General features: G+C 42.2%; 1 protein-coding gene across 1 annotated transcript; it reads right to left on the reverse strand.

The window, feature by feature from the left end:
• Positions 1-1,239: 1,239 nt before the first annotated feature.
• Positions 1,240-7,365, reverse strand: LOC132274203 (pollen-specific protein C13-like). Its single transcript, XM_059775428.1, has 2 exons — positions 7,090-7,365; positions 1,240-1,768 (listed from the first exon to the last, which is right to left on the reverse strand). The coding sequence occupies exons 1-2, from the start codon at positions 7,241-7,243 to the stop codon at positions 1,443-1,445; spliced, it is 480 nt and encodes a 159-aa protein (XP_059631411.1). The 5' UTR covers positions 7,244-7,365; the 3' UTR covers positions 1,240-1,442.
• Positions 7,366-17,498: the final 10,133 nt, after the last annotated feature.

The following is a 17,498-nucleotide window of genomic DNA, read 5'->3' on the forward strand; positions in this document are numbered from 1 at the left end:
CTCTCTATCTCTCCAACTGCAAACTACAAAATCTTCAAGAATCAGAAGTTTAACCCATATCGGCATATCATTTTAGATTGTTCAAAAAATCAAAACCCATATCTTTCAGTTTCCATCGCTAGCTATTCTAGTTCAGGTTCGCCGTTCGCAAGCTTCAGCCGCTGTCTCTCAACTCTCAAGCTTGCCCCCTTCTCTCTCTGCAACTGCTAACTTGTACGTATGGGTTTTGTTTTAATTTTTTTTCTTTCTAAATCAACTAATCAAGGTCAGTAATTCTTGTCTTGCAAACTAATTAAGCTCCACATCTCTATCTACACACACATATAGGGGAAGAGAAAATACAGGACGCCCCTTTTCTTCTCTTCCCTTTCTGTTGCCGCCAGTCTCTTCCCTTTCTGTTGCCGCCGTTCTATTCCTCTCTCTGTTGTCCTAGAGAAATAGGAGCGAAATAGGAACCGGTCCCTTCTATTTGTGTAGTCCTAGAGAAATAGCCATTGTTATTTCTTGTGATACAATTGGCATCAGTTTTGACAAAGTTAAAAATTGACTGCCCATATAACATTGCATTGGAGAGTCCATTTTTAAGCCCACTTGCTATATTTTTAAAATGACAGCCTCTATAATATTGTATTGGAGGGCCCATTTTTAAACCCACTTGCTATATTTTAAAAATAAAAGCCACTACAGCATTGCATCGGTGAGATTTCATTCACAACACAAGTTCATTTTTTTTTTTTTTTTTTTTACATAACTTACAAATAAAGTAACCACTCAATTATTTTATAGCACACGTTGAGCACGTGCACAGTTGTTGAGCTCCTCCTGGACTCGGAATGTTATTGACCAATGCCTACCCCAAAACAAACTAATAAAACAAAAGCAACTCAATTATAAGTATAATTGGGTCATCACTTTTTGAGAATAGTCTTCACATAACATAAAAACAGAAAACAAATAGAAAATTGGTTTGGCTGACAATCTTTTTTAAAAATGCCTAATTTTATATTGCACTTTCTATAATCCAGATCAGTATGAACCCCAAGCTGGCCAAACTTCAAAGTTAACCAAACTTGGTCTAAAAGGCTCAAAAATTGAATTTTAAACTGTCCCCCGGCATTTCATGCTTCACTCAAGACATGTTCCCTGGTTTAAGCAAGCTTGCGGGTTCCACCTTCTACAGCAAATAGGACCCATCCAAGGGATACATCATTCAGAAAAAAATGGAAATATCACACAAGCGACAAGAAATGCGATAGAGCATTTACATTAATTGATTCGAGTTCAATGACAACCATAAAAAATAAAAAAATAAAAAGGGTTGAGAGAGACCACTAAGCCTTAGATAGACATTGACATCCAAATAAATAAGACATAAGATAATAATATATAGCCAAGCAAAGCTTTAATATTCAGGGATGATAGAGGGCTTAAAGCAGCATACTCTAATCATCAAATTCCTGGTATTGCTGGAGTAGTTGGTTGCACCAAGACATTGGCTGATCCATCATAAAGCCCATTGAATTGGCAAAACGGGTGTCGGAAACAATCCCATTGTAGCGGGTAAGGATGACACGTGCTCGGTCACGCCCTGGATCAGCCTTTGCACAGTCACTATTGGGGCTGCTAACAAGCACCGCATCACAGAGCTGATCCCCATGGTCTTCTTTAATCGAGATCTTGTATGTTCCTGTCGAGTCTGTCTCTCCCTCAGTGCTGTACATGAGATCCTGTGTCCTGCGGTTTTTGCATTCCACTCTTACCTTGGCACCTATTGCACAAGATCAAAACTAGTAGTTAACAAGTCGACTCTGCAGGACTCTAGGTTAAGAGAACCATAAGCAAAGTTAGGATTGTGCATGACTATTTTCAGTTCATCAGCCTAGTTTATAGGGCATGTAAAATCAAATTTCCAAGGGATGGTAATCCCATCCATTTGTTCAAGATAGTAGTAATGAAACAGGCAATATCCTCACCAAGCCATATGTCATGCCCGGATTTCAACCCTCATTATTTTGAGGGATGAATTTTGAGAATGAGAGTTTAAAATGGAAAAACGCGAATTGATATGTAGCCTACATAATGTGACAAAAGAATGGTGTGTTAGGTCACCTTAAAAACAGATTTTTCAACACAATACAATTTTTGAAGTTGTTTGCAAAATGATTTTTAAAAAGGCCCTTTTGATAGTGATGACTCCGTGTAAGTTTATTTCATTGAGATGCATGAGAGTATTACATGTCAGGAGAAGCTGAGAAGGTGTTAAGACACCCCTGAAGAATCTGCAAAACATTCCTCTTACAACATTCTAAAAAAAAATTCTCGTACCTTTATCCTTTAAAATTTCACAATAAGTAACAATCAGATTTAGAAAAATTGTTCTGATTTTTTGAAGCAAATGTAATTTACTTGGGCATTTCAATGTCTACTGAGTTGATTTTGAGTTATACAACTCCATACTTAACTCCTCAGTCCGATGGTGATTTTTAAAATCATGAAAACTAAGTTTTTGGCCGTCTTAGGGTTTTAATGATGCATGAGTTTTTAGAAAAAGAAGCAATTTTAAAAAATTCGGTTAAATAAAGAAACATAGGAGTTTTGGAGGAAAACAATTGATTTTGTAGTCCCTCTCCTTTATAGCATTTTCTTATTTGACAAGATATGATTTTTATAAAAATATGCAAGATTTATAAAAACATGAGTAACATGAATGAAAGGGAATAACTTATCCAAAAAAAAAATGAATGGAAGGGTATAAAAATGACAGAATATTTAACATGCAAAACGGGACCAAAGTTTTGGTCTAGTGTGGTGGATGAGAACAGAACAAGATAATTATATATAATTTAATGTTTGCCATTTTCTTTCTTATGAACAATATGACAAAAGCCAATGTTATGCTTAATTATATTTTCCTAGGCAAAGAAAATGTGCTAGTGCACAAAAGAGGCATACATGTGGGGGAGGGGGTGGAGGTTGGGTGAATGCATTAGAATGAATTGTGTATAAGTGTGTGTATGGAATGCAAGATATCTAAATATATAGTGCTGTCAGGTAAGGCAAACCAACCTTAATGCTTAAGCTCACACTCAGTTTCAGTTAATGCTTGTAATGATCTCTAAATTAGCAGTTCACAATAAGCACCAGTCCAATATAAGTCATGTAGATGCATATCTATCATTAGTAGGATACTCTTACACATTAATAATTGGCATGTCAAAGGGATTCATGCATTATATGTGAACACCTTAACTCACATAATCTTTTCCTTTTCGGATAAAACTACTGCCAGATACGAAATCCTTTTAAAAAGAATTGGGGATTGTAAAGTTGAGGACCTTGTACAATAATTTTAACTCTATGATATTACTATTCTTCTCTGTCCTAAGAAATTGTATCAATCATTTGAAAAAAGGGTGGGTTTCATATATATCTTTTCTAATATATAAGACACCCAAATCCCAAGACTTGCTCCTCAGGGATTTACAATAGACACCACTAAGGCAAGTCTCTGGTTGTAAATATTAATAGATCTGTCACATTAATCAATGACAAATAGACATACGGTCTGACTACATGCTCGTAATATAGCCGCAAAATGGGAAAAGAGAGTTGCAAGTTTTGGTAGACTGTTTCACCCAACTGATAGAAAGGCGGCCATCCTTCTCTATATGTATTTGTGTGCACAAAGCCGACCCTATTTTTGATGTTCCACTACATACTTCCAAAATCAGTGATGACTTTTTCCAAACAATTGAATTTGTGCCACATCATCAAAATCTCCCGTTTCCGACTCCCTTTTTAAAGAATTGGTATAAATATCATAATTAGCCTAAAATTTCAATTCCATAAGTCCTTTCTCAACTATTTGGAATTGACCACATGAATTCTAAACGCCATTCTGCTCTAAGACCGTAATCTCAATCAAACAACATGCCATCAGAAGAGGAGGAAAACTTATGACAACTAATGATACGAGTGATTGATTATAGGGTGCACATGCATCAGCAAATGCCACAGCTCACGGTACATCTATACTATCTATCTACTAGTGGAAGGACACTTTTTGATCTTTTTGGTATAACTCAGTTCATTTCTTTAATTGTTGCCGCATAGAAGAATTTATAAGTAAGGACGAAGGAGAATAATTGAAAGTTGAAAGAGAAAACTAAGATAAAATGAGGTAAGGAACATGCGCATAGCGTGCCTATTGTTTCTTGCTCCACTATATAATATGGAGAAGACATACTTGATGCGCATGCTCCTTATCTCATTATATATCTCCCTCCTCTTTCTTCAATTATTCTCATGAAGTAAAACATACACCACTTTTCTAATGTTACTAGGATATTTGTATTTTCAACTTCAATATATCCTTTTTGTTACAACTTTTTCTTATATTGACAAATGCAATTTCCCTGAGACATCATATAGTTGGATTGCAGTATGTCTACTCTGTCAGTAAGTTATATCATTCTGCTCCCCCTCTCTTGGATCAGTTAGTTAGGACTTGTTTGGTTTAATTTTCTGAAAATGAAGTTTGCTAGCAACAGCCACCCATCTGATTGGATGACTGAACCATCACTTGATGCAGGTTTTTTTCTTTTCTTACATCAATCCTATAACGTGTTGCTGCTTAAATTTTCAACTCCAAAAGGCTAAATGATCAAGTATGCTGGATATAGAGTCCAGTTGAATCTAGGATTGATGTAAGAAAAAAGGAAAAAAAAAAAAAAAAAAAACCAACAACACGTGAAGTTTATTAGTCACTGCCTAGCAAGAACGACTTCTGAAAATAATTCAACTCAAATAACGAAAACCCTATAAAAGACTATTCTATGAAGCATGCCTTTTCTTGACCCAATTTTCATAAAACAATTTCCAAAAAACTGTCAACAAATGAATTTCAAGTTGACATACGTCTAACTACACGTTCATAATACAGCCGCGAAATGGTGAAAAAGAGTTGCAAGTTTTGGTACTGTTTCACCCAACTGATAGTCAGGCGGCCATCCCTCTTCATATGTATTTGTGTGCACATACTATTCAAATATGTTAAGCCAACCATATTTATGATGTTCCACTATATTCTTCCAAAATTAGTGATGTCTTTTTTCTTCGAACATATTATAGAAGTAGCTTTGCACAATTGAATTTATGCCACATTACAAAAACTCCAATTACCGATCAATTTTTTTAAAGAATTGGTATGAATGTCATAATTAGACTAAAATTTCAATTCCATAAAGTCCTTTCTCAACTATTTGGAATCGACCACATGAATTCTAAACAACATTCTGCTCTAAGAAAATAATCTCAATCAAAAATGCTATCAGAAGAGTTGAAAAACTGACGACAACTAATGATGTGAGTGATTGATTATAGGGTGCACTTGCATTAGCATTCTACGAATAGCTCGTAATGCTGCTTCTCTTCAGAGACCAGGACCACCCTTTATCATGACTTCCGCTCGTTGCATACCTTGATCCATGACTATACAAATAGCATTTCCTGCTGCAGTTTGAGCAGCAAAAGGTGTCCCTCGTCTTTTACCCCTAAACCCACAACTACCAGCAGAGGACCAAGCCACTCATGGCACATCTATACTATCTACTAGTGGAAGGACACTTTTTGATCTTTTTGGTATAATTCGGTTCGCAGCCACCTAGAAGAATTATAAGTAAGGACGAAGGAGAAGAATTATAAGTAAGGACGAAGGAGAAAACAAAGATAAAATGAGGCAAGGAGCATGTGCATAGCGTGTCTATTGTTTCTTGCTCCATTATAAAATATAGAGAAGATAAACTTGATGGGCATGCTCCTTACCTCATCATATATATCCCGCCTCTTTCTTCAATTATTCTCAATTTAGTAAAATATACACCACATTTCTAATGTTACCAGGACATTTGTATTTTCAACCTCAATATATCATTCTTGTTGCAATGTTTTACATATATTGACTAATGCAGTTTTCCCACAACATTATATTTTTGGATTGCAGTATATCTACTTTGTAAAGTAAGTTATTTCATTCCTCCCCACTTACTTGGATCAGTTACTTGGGACATTTTTGGTTCAATTTTCTGAAAATGAGGTTTGTTAGCGACAGCCGCCCAACGGTGACTGAACCATCACGTGATTCACGTGTTGTAGGTTTTTTTTTCCTTTTATCAAGTCAATCCTTTCACGTGTTGTTGCTTAACATTTCAACTCCAAAAGACTACATGACCAAGCATGTCCCTTCCTGCTGGATATAGAGTCTAGTTGAATCTAGGATTGACTTAATAAAAAATAAAAAAAAACCAACAAACACATGATGGTTTATCAGCCGCCCAATCAAATGAGTGACGGTCTAGCAACAACCTTTCTGAAAATAATTTAACTCAGATAACTAAAACCCTATAAAAGACTATTCTATGAAACATGCTTTTTCTTGACCGGATTTTCAGAAAAAAAATTTCCAAAAACAAAAAATGTCAACAAATGAATTTCAAACATTTCTCTTTTTAAATGTTGTCAGAGAAGAAAAGTGAACCAAGCAAGCCCTAAATCGTCACAGATGGAGTTCACTTCCTCTGGGTATGACTGGGTCAAGTCTCCACCCTGGCTTACCCGATCCCGGGTTTAGGGTTGATCGTGGGTACACAAACAAAGTGATTAAGCTCACCCCTTGAGGGTTTGGTGAAACCCTAAAAAGAGTCCTTCACAAAATTAGTATACAGCATTCAAGCCTAACAACCAGATGCATCTGGATCTTAGAAAGTGCCAGTTACAAACCCGACCCAACTACATTCCTAATCCGGATCCTCAAGAATAATGACATAAATGATAAATGTAGCTGTCATGTATGATAATAGTACACAATAGTCCTTAACTAGATAAAAACCCTAGTTTAGATCTACCAGATCTATCTCAACGTACAGTAATACTACTCTACTAGCAAACAGAACCGTTGCTTCAAGTGTCAAAAGCATGGTTCGATCGATCTATACAAATATATACACACACATATACAGATCAGTCATATAGTAGACATTGAAACACAGAGTTGAGAAATCGAGATATAGTTGAGAGAGAGGAAGAGTATACCGGAAATGTAAGTGGTTGCGGAGGTCTCGAACCCGGCTCGGCATGTGTCGCAGTAAACCCGACCCTCAACGGTCAATGGGTTAGCAACCGGACGGGTGGCGCTAACGAGCGCCGGAAGTACACAGAGAGCCAACATCAAGATCATTCTGGCCATGTTTGTTTTGCGTGTTCTAGAGAGAGAAAGTTTTAGTGAGAGAGAGATCTGCAGAAGCAAATGATAAGAAGAAGAAGAAGGAAGAAGATAAAGGAAAGGAATGACGGAAATTGAGGGAGGGAAGAAATAAAAGTGGGGAAGTGTTTATGTTTAGTGATATCCATCCAATAATAATGTCCCGCGTTATGGTTTGAGGGTATTACTGTCAATTTGAAAGGAAAGTACAGGATTGATTTAGAACATAAATATATATGTGCTTGACGTGGTAACTGAATATTGGTAAGAGTAGGAGTTGCAGAAAATATAGTTACAGGTGATCTATACAGGTTGATATGGTATACAGCTGGCAGTGGTCAATTGTTATGACGGTACTAGATCCAACAATTGGACTTGTGTCGGTGACTCCTGTGATCCCATGGGGGAACGGAAGTCAGGATCAAGTGTGACCGAGCCTATTACTGAAAATAACTTCTATGCCACATCTATTACTGATTTAATGACAATTAAATATCAAGAATACTTCTAACTGTATGATGCACTTATTGTGGGACCCACGACAATATATAAGTGTTTCGTTTTAGGTCGTGGAGCCGAAACATTATATTCTAGAGGGGTTGGTTTGGTTGCACTTGTCGGTGATTTGAAAAGCTTTTAGAGTTTTAATCTCAATGCTTATTTCGGTTGAGTCGAATTAGTTGAAAGGTCAATCATGAAAGTCATCATTAATGTCTCTTTCTTAATTTTTCGAAACTATGAAACATAATTTTTGGAAAGAAAATTATCCTTTAGAATTATTTCCTATATATATATATATATATACTAACAAAAAAGTACGTGCAGATACATGTGGTGTAAATTCAAGTTACTAATAAGATTATAATAAATTATAATATATTTGATTTGATACTTTTTAATGTAAAGTAAGGAATATGAAAATATATCTTCATATGTCATTTATATCACGAATGAGCTTCTATTTTTAATTTACGTTTTTGTTACTTATATTAAATATTTTTTTAATTTTATCACACTTCTATCTATAATCATTCTACGTAAAAATCTATCAGTAGAGCAATTCTCATATATTTTCACGTTCAAATATTTTAAATGATCATTATGCACCAAAAGATATCTTATTTCGCTTCTTGGGCTTTTGAGGAGGCCCGAGATGACATGGGCCGGATATGACTTGCAAACACGACATTCAGTCCGTACAGATGGGTCAGGCCCATAGAAAGACACTGCTATATGGGCCGAACGCGCATAAGCCCATCAAAGATGACCAGGACTCATGGAGGAACGGGCCTAGATCCAGCAGTCCATCAACATTTGTAAATATCTATAAATAGGAGAAGTAATGGAAAGAAAGGGGGAGATATTCTTTTGGTTGAAATGCAAGAATTCTAGAGAGAGAAAGAGATAGGGAATTTCTTGTATCTTCAATTGGCGCCGTCTGTGGGAACGCATGGAAGATTGGTTGATCAATGATTAATATCGCGTGGATTCAGACCAATTCGGTTGATCGAGACACGATCTTTGGGAGTTGGATCCAGATCTGAGCGATTGTGACCTACTCTGGAGGAATTTTAGTTCCTGAAGCTTTGGCAGAAGTGGCTTCAGATCTACGCAACAACGAGTTGTTCGATTGTGGCAGGATCTGACGGATTTAGAGTTCGAACAATTCAGATCTCGTCAACCGTGAGCATAATTCGGAGAATTCGAAACCAGATCTGAAAAATTCCCACTCACGAAGCTCGGATCTACTCGCGAACTTGAGATTAATGCCTTTACTCCGTTCAGGAATAATGATAGGTGAAAGCTCCAATCCGATGGAGGCTGTCCAGCAAACAAAGCTTGAGGAGTTGATGAACTTGATCGAGGCTCTCAAAAAAGAGAATGCAGAATTGAAAGCTGGAATGCAACATCAGCAAATGCCCGCGGTTTCGCGTCCACCTCCGGCCGGAGAAGGAGGTGTTCAATCTAATATCGCGCATCAAAGCGAGCAGGACGAGAACAGTCAGTCAGCTCTCCACCGTGATTTGCCGCCAAATGCTCGTCGAGTTGAGGATCACGAAGGATCGACTCACGTTGATCCGCGACATGAGCAGATCAGACAGAATGAAGCAATGACCTTAGATCCGCATCGGGAAAGGTTCAACCGAGAGGAGGTGATAGAGGTTGATCGCCGCCAAGTTGCGTCGCCTTGGCAAAGAGAGCTCATAGAGGAACGGTCGTTCGATCCGTCCTACCGGCCTTCCATGGCTACAATCACTCATCGCGGTTCGGAGAGCAGAACCGTAGCCCACAGAGCTACCACTGGGCGCCAAAGAGAGAATGAAGCGCTCCGATCCGCAGCTCGAACGGTTGATTCACCATTCACTGACGAGATCCTGAATGCCCCTCATCCAAGGAAGTTTGCTATGCCAGTATTTATTCTGTTTGACGGAACAACCGATCCGATCGATCATGTGTACCATATCCAGTTGAAGATGGCCCTGAATACGGAAAACGATGCTTTAATGTGCAAATGTTTCCCTACAAGCCTAGCTGGACCGGCGCTCAGCTGGTTCAAGAACTTACCTAAGAGCTCCATTGGTAGCTTCCGAGATCTGTGCGATCGGTTCATAAGTCAGTACTATGGGAACAAGCGTCCGCCAAAGGACATCTCAAGCCTATTCACAATGAGACAGCACAAAGATGAACGTCTCTAGGCTTTTCTCACCAAGTTTAATCTCACTAAGAGTATGGTGATCGAATGCCACCCTTCTACAGCGGTTCAAGCCTTCAAGTTAGCCATGACACGTGGCACTCCGTTCCATACCAGTCTGGTAGTGAACACGCCGACGACTATGGATGAACTCAATGAAAGAGCCGACGGCTTTGTGCGCCTAGAAGAAGAGGAGGCAGCCAATGCTCGGACAGCGTCGCTCATGTCAACCGAGGAGAAGTCCAAGGCAAAGATCAGGCAGAAGCAGGCTCAGCCGCAGCGTCAGACCTCCTGGAAGGCAGAAAAGAGGTCCAGGGAGGAAGAGCTGATCACTCCGCTGAAGGTCACTCTGGCGAGGCTATATCAGGAGAACAAAGATAAGTTTCATCCACCACTGCCAATTAGGCAACCCCTCGAACAGAGGGATCAGACTAAACATTGTGCTTTCCATTCCGATTTCGGTCATCAGACTAATGAATGTAGGAATTTGAGAAGGCAAGTGGAGATGTTGATAGCTAGAGGGGAGTTCGCGAGTTACATTCAAGGCTCGGCGACAGAGCAGAATCGACCGATGGAACAAGTAAAAAGGAGCCATAAACAAAGCTCCCACAATTCACAACCAGTTCGTATAATCAATGCTATCCACGGTCGACCTGAGCCCAGCGAAGATTCAGATGAGCTGCTCCGAGCGCGCCTACGGCAGGCGCAGATGAAGAAAAGGGTCAGCAGTGTGAATACTCTACACCAGCAGATCACATCGATACAGATAAAGTTCGACAGGACAGACCTGCAGCGTGTTCAAATCCCCCATGAAGACCCGTTGGTAGTCAGTTTGACAGTGGCGGACTGCTTGGTGTGCAGAGTTCTGATCGATCTCGGGAGCAGTGCGAATGTCATGCCGAGGGACACATTTGATCGGCTCGAGATTAAACCGGAGAGGCTCAAGCCCACTGGAAATCCCCTGTTAGGATTCGATGGCAAGAGGGTAGAGCCCGTCGGAATGGTGGAAGTAGAAGTTCAAGCTGCAGAAAGAACTCTTATGAAAACTTTTGTGGTTGTAGAGATTCACCCTTCGTATAATCTCCTGATGGGAAGAGGATGGATTCACAGAGTCCAAGGAGTACCTTCAACTTTGCATCAGGTCATGAGGTGCCTCGGACCCGATGGAAATAGGGTAATAAACATTCGTGGGGATCAGGTTGCAGCCAAAGAGTGCTATTCCGTCACACTAAAGTATGCTGGGAAAGGGAAGGCGCCCGTCCGATCGGCAAGCCCCAGATAGCAATTACAGGAACCTCCGCCCAAGCAGAACAGGGTGGAGGGGTCAGTTGACTTGACCGAAGAGCCCCTTCTGGATGTGCAGATCGATCAGTCCAGGCCAGAACGAACTACCAGAGTAGGAACAAGACTGACCAGGGAAGAGCGGCAAGAGCTAGCTGACTTCTTGTCTCACAATGCCGATGTATTTACATGGAGTCACCTAGACATGCCTGGAATTAATCCCTCCGTATCCTGTCATTCTTTGAATGTCAATCCCAATTTCAAACCAGTAAAACAGAAGCAACGAAGATTTGCTCCAGAACGCAACCAAATCATAGCCGAGGAAGTTGATAGGCTGCTTGATGCGAGGTTTATCAGAGAAGTACACTACCCTGATTGGTTGTCCAACGTCGTTGTCGTGCAGAAGAAGAATGGGAAATGGCGAGTATGCATTGATTTCACCAATTTGAACAAAGCCTGTCCGAATGATAGCTTCCCGCTGCCAAAGATTGATCAAATGGTGGATGCTACCACCGGGTATGAACGCTTAACCTTTCTGGACGCTTATTCAGGTTATAATCAGATCCCTATGGACCCGGCAGATGAAGAAAAAACTTCTTTTGTAACCGAGCGAGGGACATACTGCTACAAAGTTATGCCTTTCGGACTAAAGAATGCGGGAGCAACTTATCAAAGACTTGTTAGCAAAATTTTCAAGGATCAAATAGGAAAGATTGTGGAAGCCTATATTAATGATATGGTGGTAAAGAGTAGGAAGAAGAATGATCATCTGAAACACCTGCAAGATATATTTGATGTGCTGAGGCGATATGGTATGAGGCTCAATCCAACCAAGTGCTCGTTCGGTGTGAGTTCCGGTCAGTTTTTGGGACACGTGGTCAACCGCAGAGGCATCGAAGTTAGCCCCGCTCAAGCAGAGGCTTTGATTAAGAATACCGAGCCAAAGACAATCAGAGAGGTGCAAGCCCTCACAGGACGAATAACTGCATTAAGTCGATTCATTTCAAAATTGTCAGACCGCTGCAAGCCGTTCTTTGACACGATTCGGAGTCATGGAAGACAGGTCTGGGGAGATGAGCAATGACAAGCATTGACCCATTTGAAGGAATATATGCAGAATCCACCAGTCCTGTCAGCCCCGGATCCAGAAGAAAAGTTATTTTTGTATCTTGGAGTATCTAGCGTTGCGACAAGTGCCGTTCTGTTTCGTTGCAAGGAAGGCGTGCAACACCCGGTATTTTATGTCAGTAAAACAATGACCGAGGCAGAACGAAAATACTCGAAGGCCGAACGGGTGATACTTGCACTGGTAAACGCAAAAAGAAAGTTGAGGCATTATTTCGAATCCCACCCTATAGCTGTTCTAACAACTTTTCCAATCAGGATACTTATGCACAAGCCAGAACTCTCGGGCAGAATGACAAAGTGGGCCATAGAGTTAAGTTCATTTGACATAACATATGAGCCGAGAACAGCTGTCAAAGGACAAGCGGTAGCCGATTTTCTGCTAGAATGTGACTCTGAAGATACGGAAGAAGACCTCAGGTGCGGCTCTTGGAAACTTTATGTGGATGGCTCCTCTAACCAGATGGGGGCTGGCATTGGGGTTAAACTGCAAACCCCAGAGGGTACTTCTTTGAGTCAAGCACTCAGACTTGAGTTCCGAGCCACCAATAATGAAGCGGAATACGAGGCGTTGATGAATGGGTTAAAGTTGGCCAAAGAACTACAGGTCAGAAGTTTGACTGTTTATAGTGACTCACAGTTGATTGTTCGGGCAGGTAAATGGTGAGTACGCGACCAAGGATGACACGATGGGGGCATATCGTTCTGCCGTTCTGCATAAAGCCAAGGACTTTGCAAAGATTGAATTCATACAGTTACCGAGGGAACAAAATACAGATGCGGACCGGTTAGCATGTAGTGCTTCGAGTTCCGGTGAAACATTGGCGAGGGTGATTCCAGTAGGAATATTGACCCAGCCATCTATTTTTGAAGAACCTTTGGACTCTGACCCTTGGCAAGTCAACGTCATACCGTATGAACCGAGTTGGATTGACCCCATCATTACTTATATTCGAGATGGCGTTTTGCCTATGCAAAGGGATGAAGCTAGGAAACTCAAAAAGAATGCTGCAAAGTACGCCATCGTGCATAACCAACTGTACAGAAGATCCTACTCTGGCCCATACTTGAAGTGTGTCACCCCCGCGGAGTCGCAGCAGGTATTGCGAGCTATTCATGAGGGTGTGTGTGGCAATCATTCTGGGGGAAGATCCTTAGCGCATAAAGCAATGACACAAGGGTATTTCTGGCCGAACATGTCAAGAGATGCGGAGGAGTTCTCTCGGAGGTGCGATAAATGCCAACGATATGGACCGTTGATCCACCAACCACCTGAGGAATTGCACGTAATGGCCTCGCCATGGCCTTTCGCGCAATGGGGGATGGATGTGGTCGGTCCTCTGCCAACTGCAAGAGCTCAGAACAAGTATGTGTTACTGGCCACGGATTACTTCACTAAGTGGGTGGAAGCAGAACCATATCCTAGCGTGACTCAGACTCATGTGAGACGATTTATTTGGAACAATATTATCTGCCGTTTCGGCGTTCCAAGATCAATAGTCATGGATAATGGCACGAACCTCGACAGCAAGCAAGTAAGAGAGCTGCTGGAGGAGTATGGAATTAACCAGAAGTTGGCTGCAGTAAGTCATCCTCAGGCCAACGGACAAGCAGAAATTATAAACAGAACCATTTTCGCCTGCATTAAGAAGAAGCTGGAGGACCATAAAGGGAAGTGGTTGGATGAGCTCCTGAACGTCCTATGGGCTTACAGAACCACCCCAAGGCGGCCGACTGGGGAGAGCCCGTTTGCAATGGCATATGGTACCGAGGCAGTTATACCGGTTGAGCACTTGGTCCCAACTATCAGAAGCTTAGCATGGAGTCGAGATCAGAACGACAAGATGTTAAGATTGAACCTCATTATGATAGACGAAAGGAGGGACGCTGCAGCAATAAGGTTAGCATCATACCAGCAAGTATTGGCGAATAGTCACAACAAAAGAGTGAAACACAGAGATTTTGCCCCCGGCGATCTGGTTCTGAAGAGAAAGGTGGGGATAGTCAAAAAAATGATGCCACCCTGGGAAGGCCCATACAGAATTGCAGAAGTCATAGGCAAGGGAGCATATACGTTGGAAACCATGGCGGGAAGGTTGGTCAGCAAGCCCTGGAATGCCACGTCTCTGAAGAGGTACTACTAATAAAAGCTAAGTTTCGGCTTTATTGGGTGTTGTTTGTTGTCAATCAAGTACGTATGAATGTGCAAATTCCTGAAGTTTATAAAAATAACTTTCCTCCTCAATGGGTTGCTAAAAATAAAAAATAATAAAAAAAATGAAAAGCCAAGTGGCAAGTGGCATTCTAGCCGAGCGCCAGGCACTTAAGCAAGATAAGTGGCAGCTGACACCATAAGCCGAACGCCAGACACTTGCTAAAAAATGAAAAGCCAAATGGCAAGTGGCATTCTAGCCGAGCGCCAGGCACTTAAGCAAGATAAGTGGCAGCTGGCACCATAAGCCGAACGCCAGACACTTGCTAAAAAATGAAAAGCCAAGTGGCAAGTGGCATTCTAGCCGAGCGCCAGACACTTGAGCAAGATAAGTGGCAGCTGGCACCATAAGCCGAACGCCAGACACTTGTTAAAAAATGAAAAGCCAAGTGGCAAGTGACATTCTAGCCGAGCGCCAGGCATTTAAGCAAGATAAGTGGCAGCTGGCACCATAAGCCAAACGCCAGACACTTGCTAAAAAATGAAAAGCCAAGTGGCAAGTGGCAAGTGGCATTCTAGCCGAGCGCCAGGCACTTAAGCAAGATAAGTGGCAGCTGGCACCATAAGCCGAACGCCAGACACTTGCTAAAAAAAAAAAAAAAAAAAAAAAAAATGATGAAAAAAGCCAAGTGGCAAGTGGCATTCTAGCCGAGCGCCAGACACTTGAGCAAGATAAGTGGCAGCTGGCACCGTAAGCCGAACGCCAAGCACTTCCCATAAACAAGCACACGACAAAGTCAATATAAAAGAAAAGAGAGAAAAGGTATATATATATTGAAAATGGGTTTGAACAGAGCGCAACACAAAGGAAAAAGAAAAAAAGAGTTCTGTCATCTCATTCATAATAAGCATTGAGTTTACAAAAAATGAAATATTCAAGTCACAGTGTTACAAAAAAGTATGGAATCGAAGAGTCCGGAGGAGTCCTAGCTAGCTGCCTCAGTACCGACAGCATCCTGGTTGTGCCGACCCGCCTCCTCGGTCCCATCAGCCATCTCACCCTCACGAGGTGGGGAATCAAGATGAATAACAGAGTCATTCTGCTGGGGGCCAACGTCAGCATTGGCTATGGGAGGTACCACAGTTGACGATTGAGGAGCGGTTAGAGGCAGAACGGTAGGAGGAGCTGTAGTGATCCTTGAGGAAGCAATGTCCTGGCACTCATCAAATATGTGCTCCGCTTCGGTGGGTTCTGGGTCAACATAGACCCCCAGAGGGTCAATCCCTAAATCCTTATCGACCTCATCTGAAGTTGAGCTGGTCTGTCCCTCATCCGGAACTCGGTCGGAGAAACCTTCTCGGAATCATTGAGCATATCTAAGAGCGCCGACCCTTGAGAACTGAGCATGAAGAGCCAGCATCCCACCGTTCACTCTGCTGATTGTATCAATCAGAGCAGTACGCTCGTCCAGAGCTCTTTTCTCAAAAGCCATCCGAGCAGACTGTTCATCAGCCAGAAGGCGCTGGAGCTCTGTCTTTTCGTCTCTGATTGAATCACGCTCAGTCTGCCAGAAACTCTTTTCGAGCTGGAGAGCATCCTTCTCATCCTGAAGAGAGTCGTTTTCCTTCTTCAAGACATCTCTTTCTTGTTCGGTTTTTTCAAGCCGAGCCAATACCTCGGTATTCTTGCTGGCGAGAAGGTCGTTTTCCTTATTGGCCACCTTCAGGCTATCAGAAAACTTACGAGCCCTGGCGTTCCCCATTTCTACCTGCTTCTGCATAGCCATCATTCCGAACAAAGTCTGCATAGATATACATTAATAATGGTTAAACCGATAGTCTGGTCGGGCGAAGGCAAGACCAAATAATATGAGAGGATTCATGAGTTGGAAAATAAAAGTCACCTTCATGGCAGATTGGGGAAAACGGCTGAACACATCCTTCTGGGATAGACCTTTCGCCGCCTCAAGGTCTTTCGGAGTCCACATGCTCCTATAATACGCCATGGCGGTCTGTCCATCCTTTAGCATGGTCTCGTTCAGCTTCACGAACGTCCCATCTGTTCGGGTGTACCGAGGAGCCCATGGTGGTAAAGTGGGAAGAAAAGGAAAGCCTGAAGCAGAAGCAGAGGCATTAGCTGCAACAGGCCCGGAGGAGGCAGGAGCTCTGACCGGGCGATGCAAGAGAGCACCCGGCCCAGAGACCCGGGTCCTTCTTATGAGAGGTTCCTCCTCAGGGTCGACTCCACTGTCAGGATGAGGCCTTTTGCCTCGTTCTTTGTCCCAAGCGCCCCTAGCGGCAGCAGGGGCTGTAGTGATTTGTGGAGACGCGCTCGAGTTGGTAGCAGGGGTGCTGACAACAGAGTCAATAGCCACCGTGCTCGGGATGGTGTCAGAGATGGTGGCTGAGGAAGAGGCTGATGCAGGAGAGGAGGTTGCCCCAGCAGCAGAAGTGGCTGGGGGAGTATTTTTCTTCCTGCCAAAGGAGGGAATCTGAAGCCTGCTCATGTTATAGCCGAGGGATGAGAGCGCTGGGAGGTTGTCTGAAGTGAGGAGGTCTGAGCAGGAAGGAATATCGTTCAGAACGTATTTCTTCAAGTAATTACTCCTATCCCTGCAAACACTGTAGCTCAAGTCATCACAAGGTATTCCTAAGGAGCGGCATAAGAAAGTACAAAAGCGAGGAACACATGTTTCGCAGGGGCAATCGTTTTTGTGAGATTTGAATTTCTTATATGAGGAAACAGAACAGACGCCAAAGGCGCTCGGGATTGGGTAATCCTCTGCAGCCGGCGAAGACCAAGCCCCACTAATGCCCACGATGTTATCCCTCCAACCCTTTTCAGATTTAATTGTGTCCGTACATATGGACATCTTCTCGATCGGGTAGAGGTGGTAGAAGGGCTCGTTAGTTCGGATCTTACTGACCTTATAACACAGAAGAAGATCTATGAGGTCAAGGTCCAGACTTCTGTCACGAATCAACAGTAG

Source organism: Cornus florida, unplaced genomic scaffold, assembly GCF_030987335.1.
Source record: "Cornus florida cultivar Cherokee Brave unplaced genomic scaffold, ASM3098733v1 CherokeeBrave_3.0.0_Hap2_Chr09, whole genome shotgun sequence".
NCBI lineage: Eukaryota > Viridiplantae > Streptophyta > Magnoliopsida > Cornales > Cornaceae > Cornus > Cornus florida.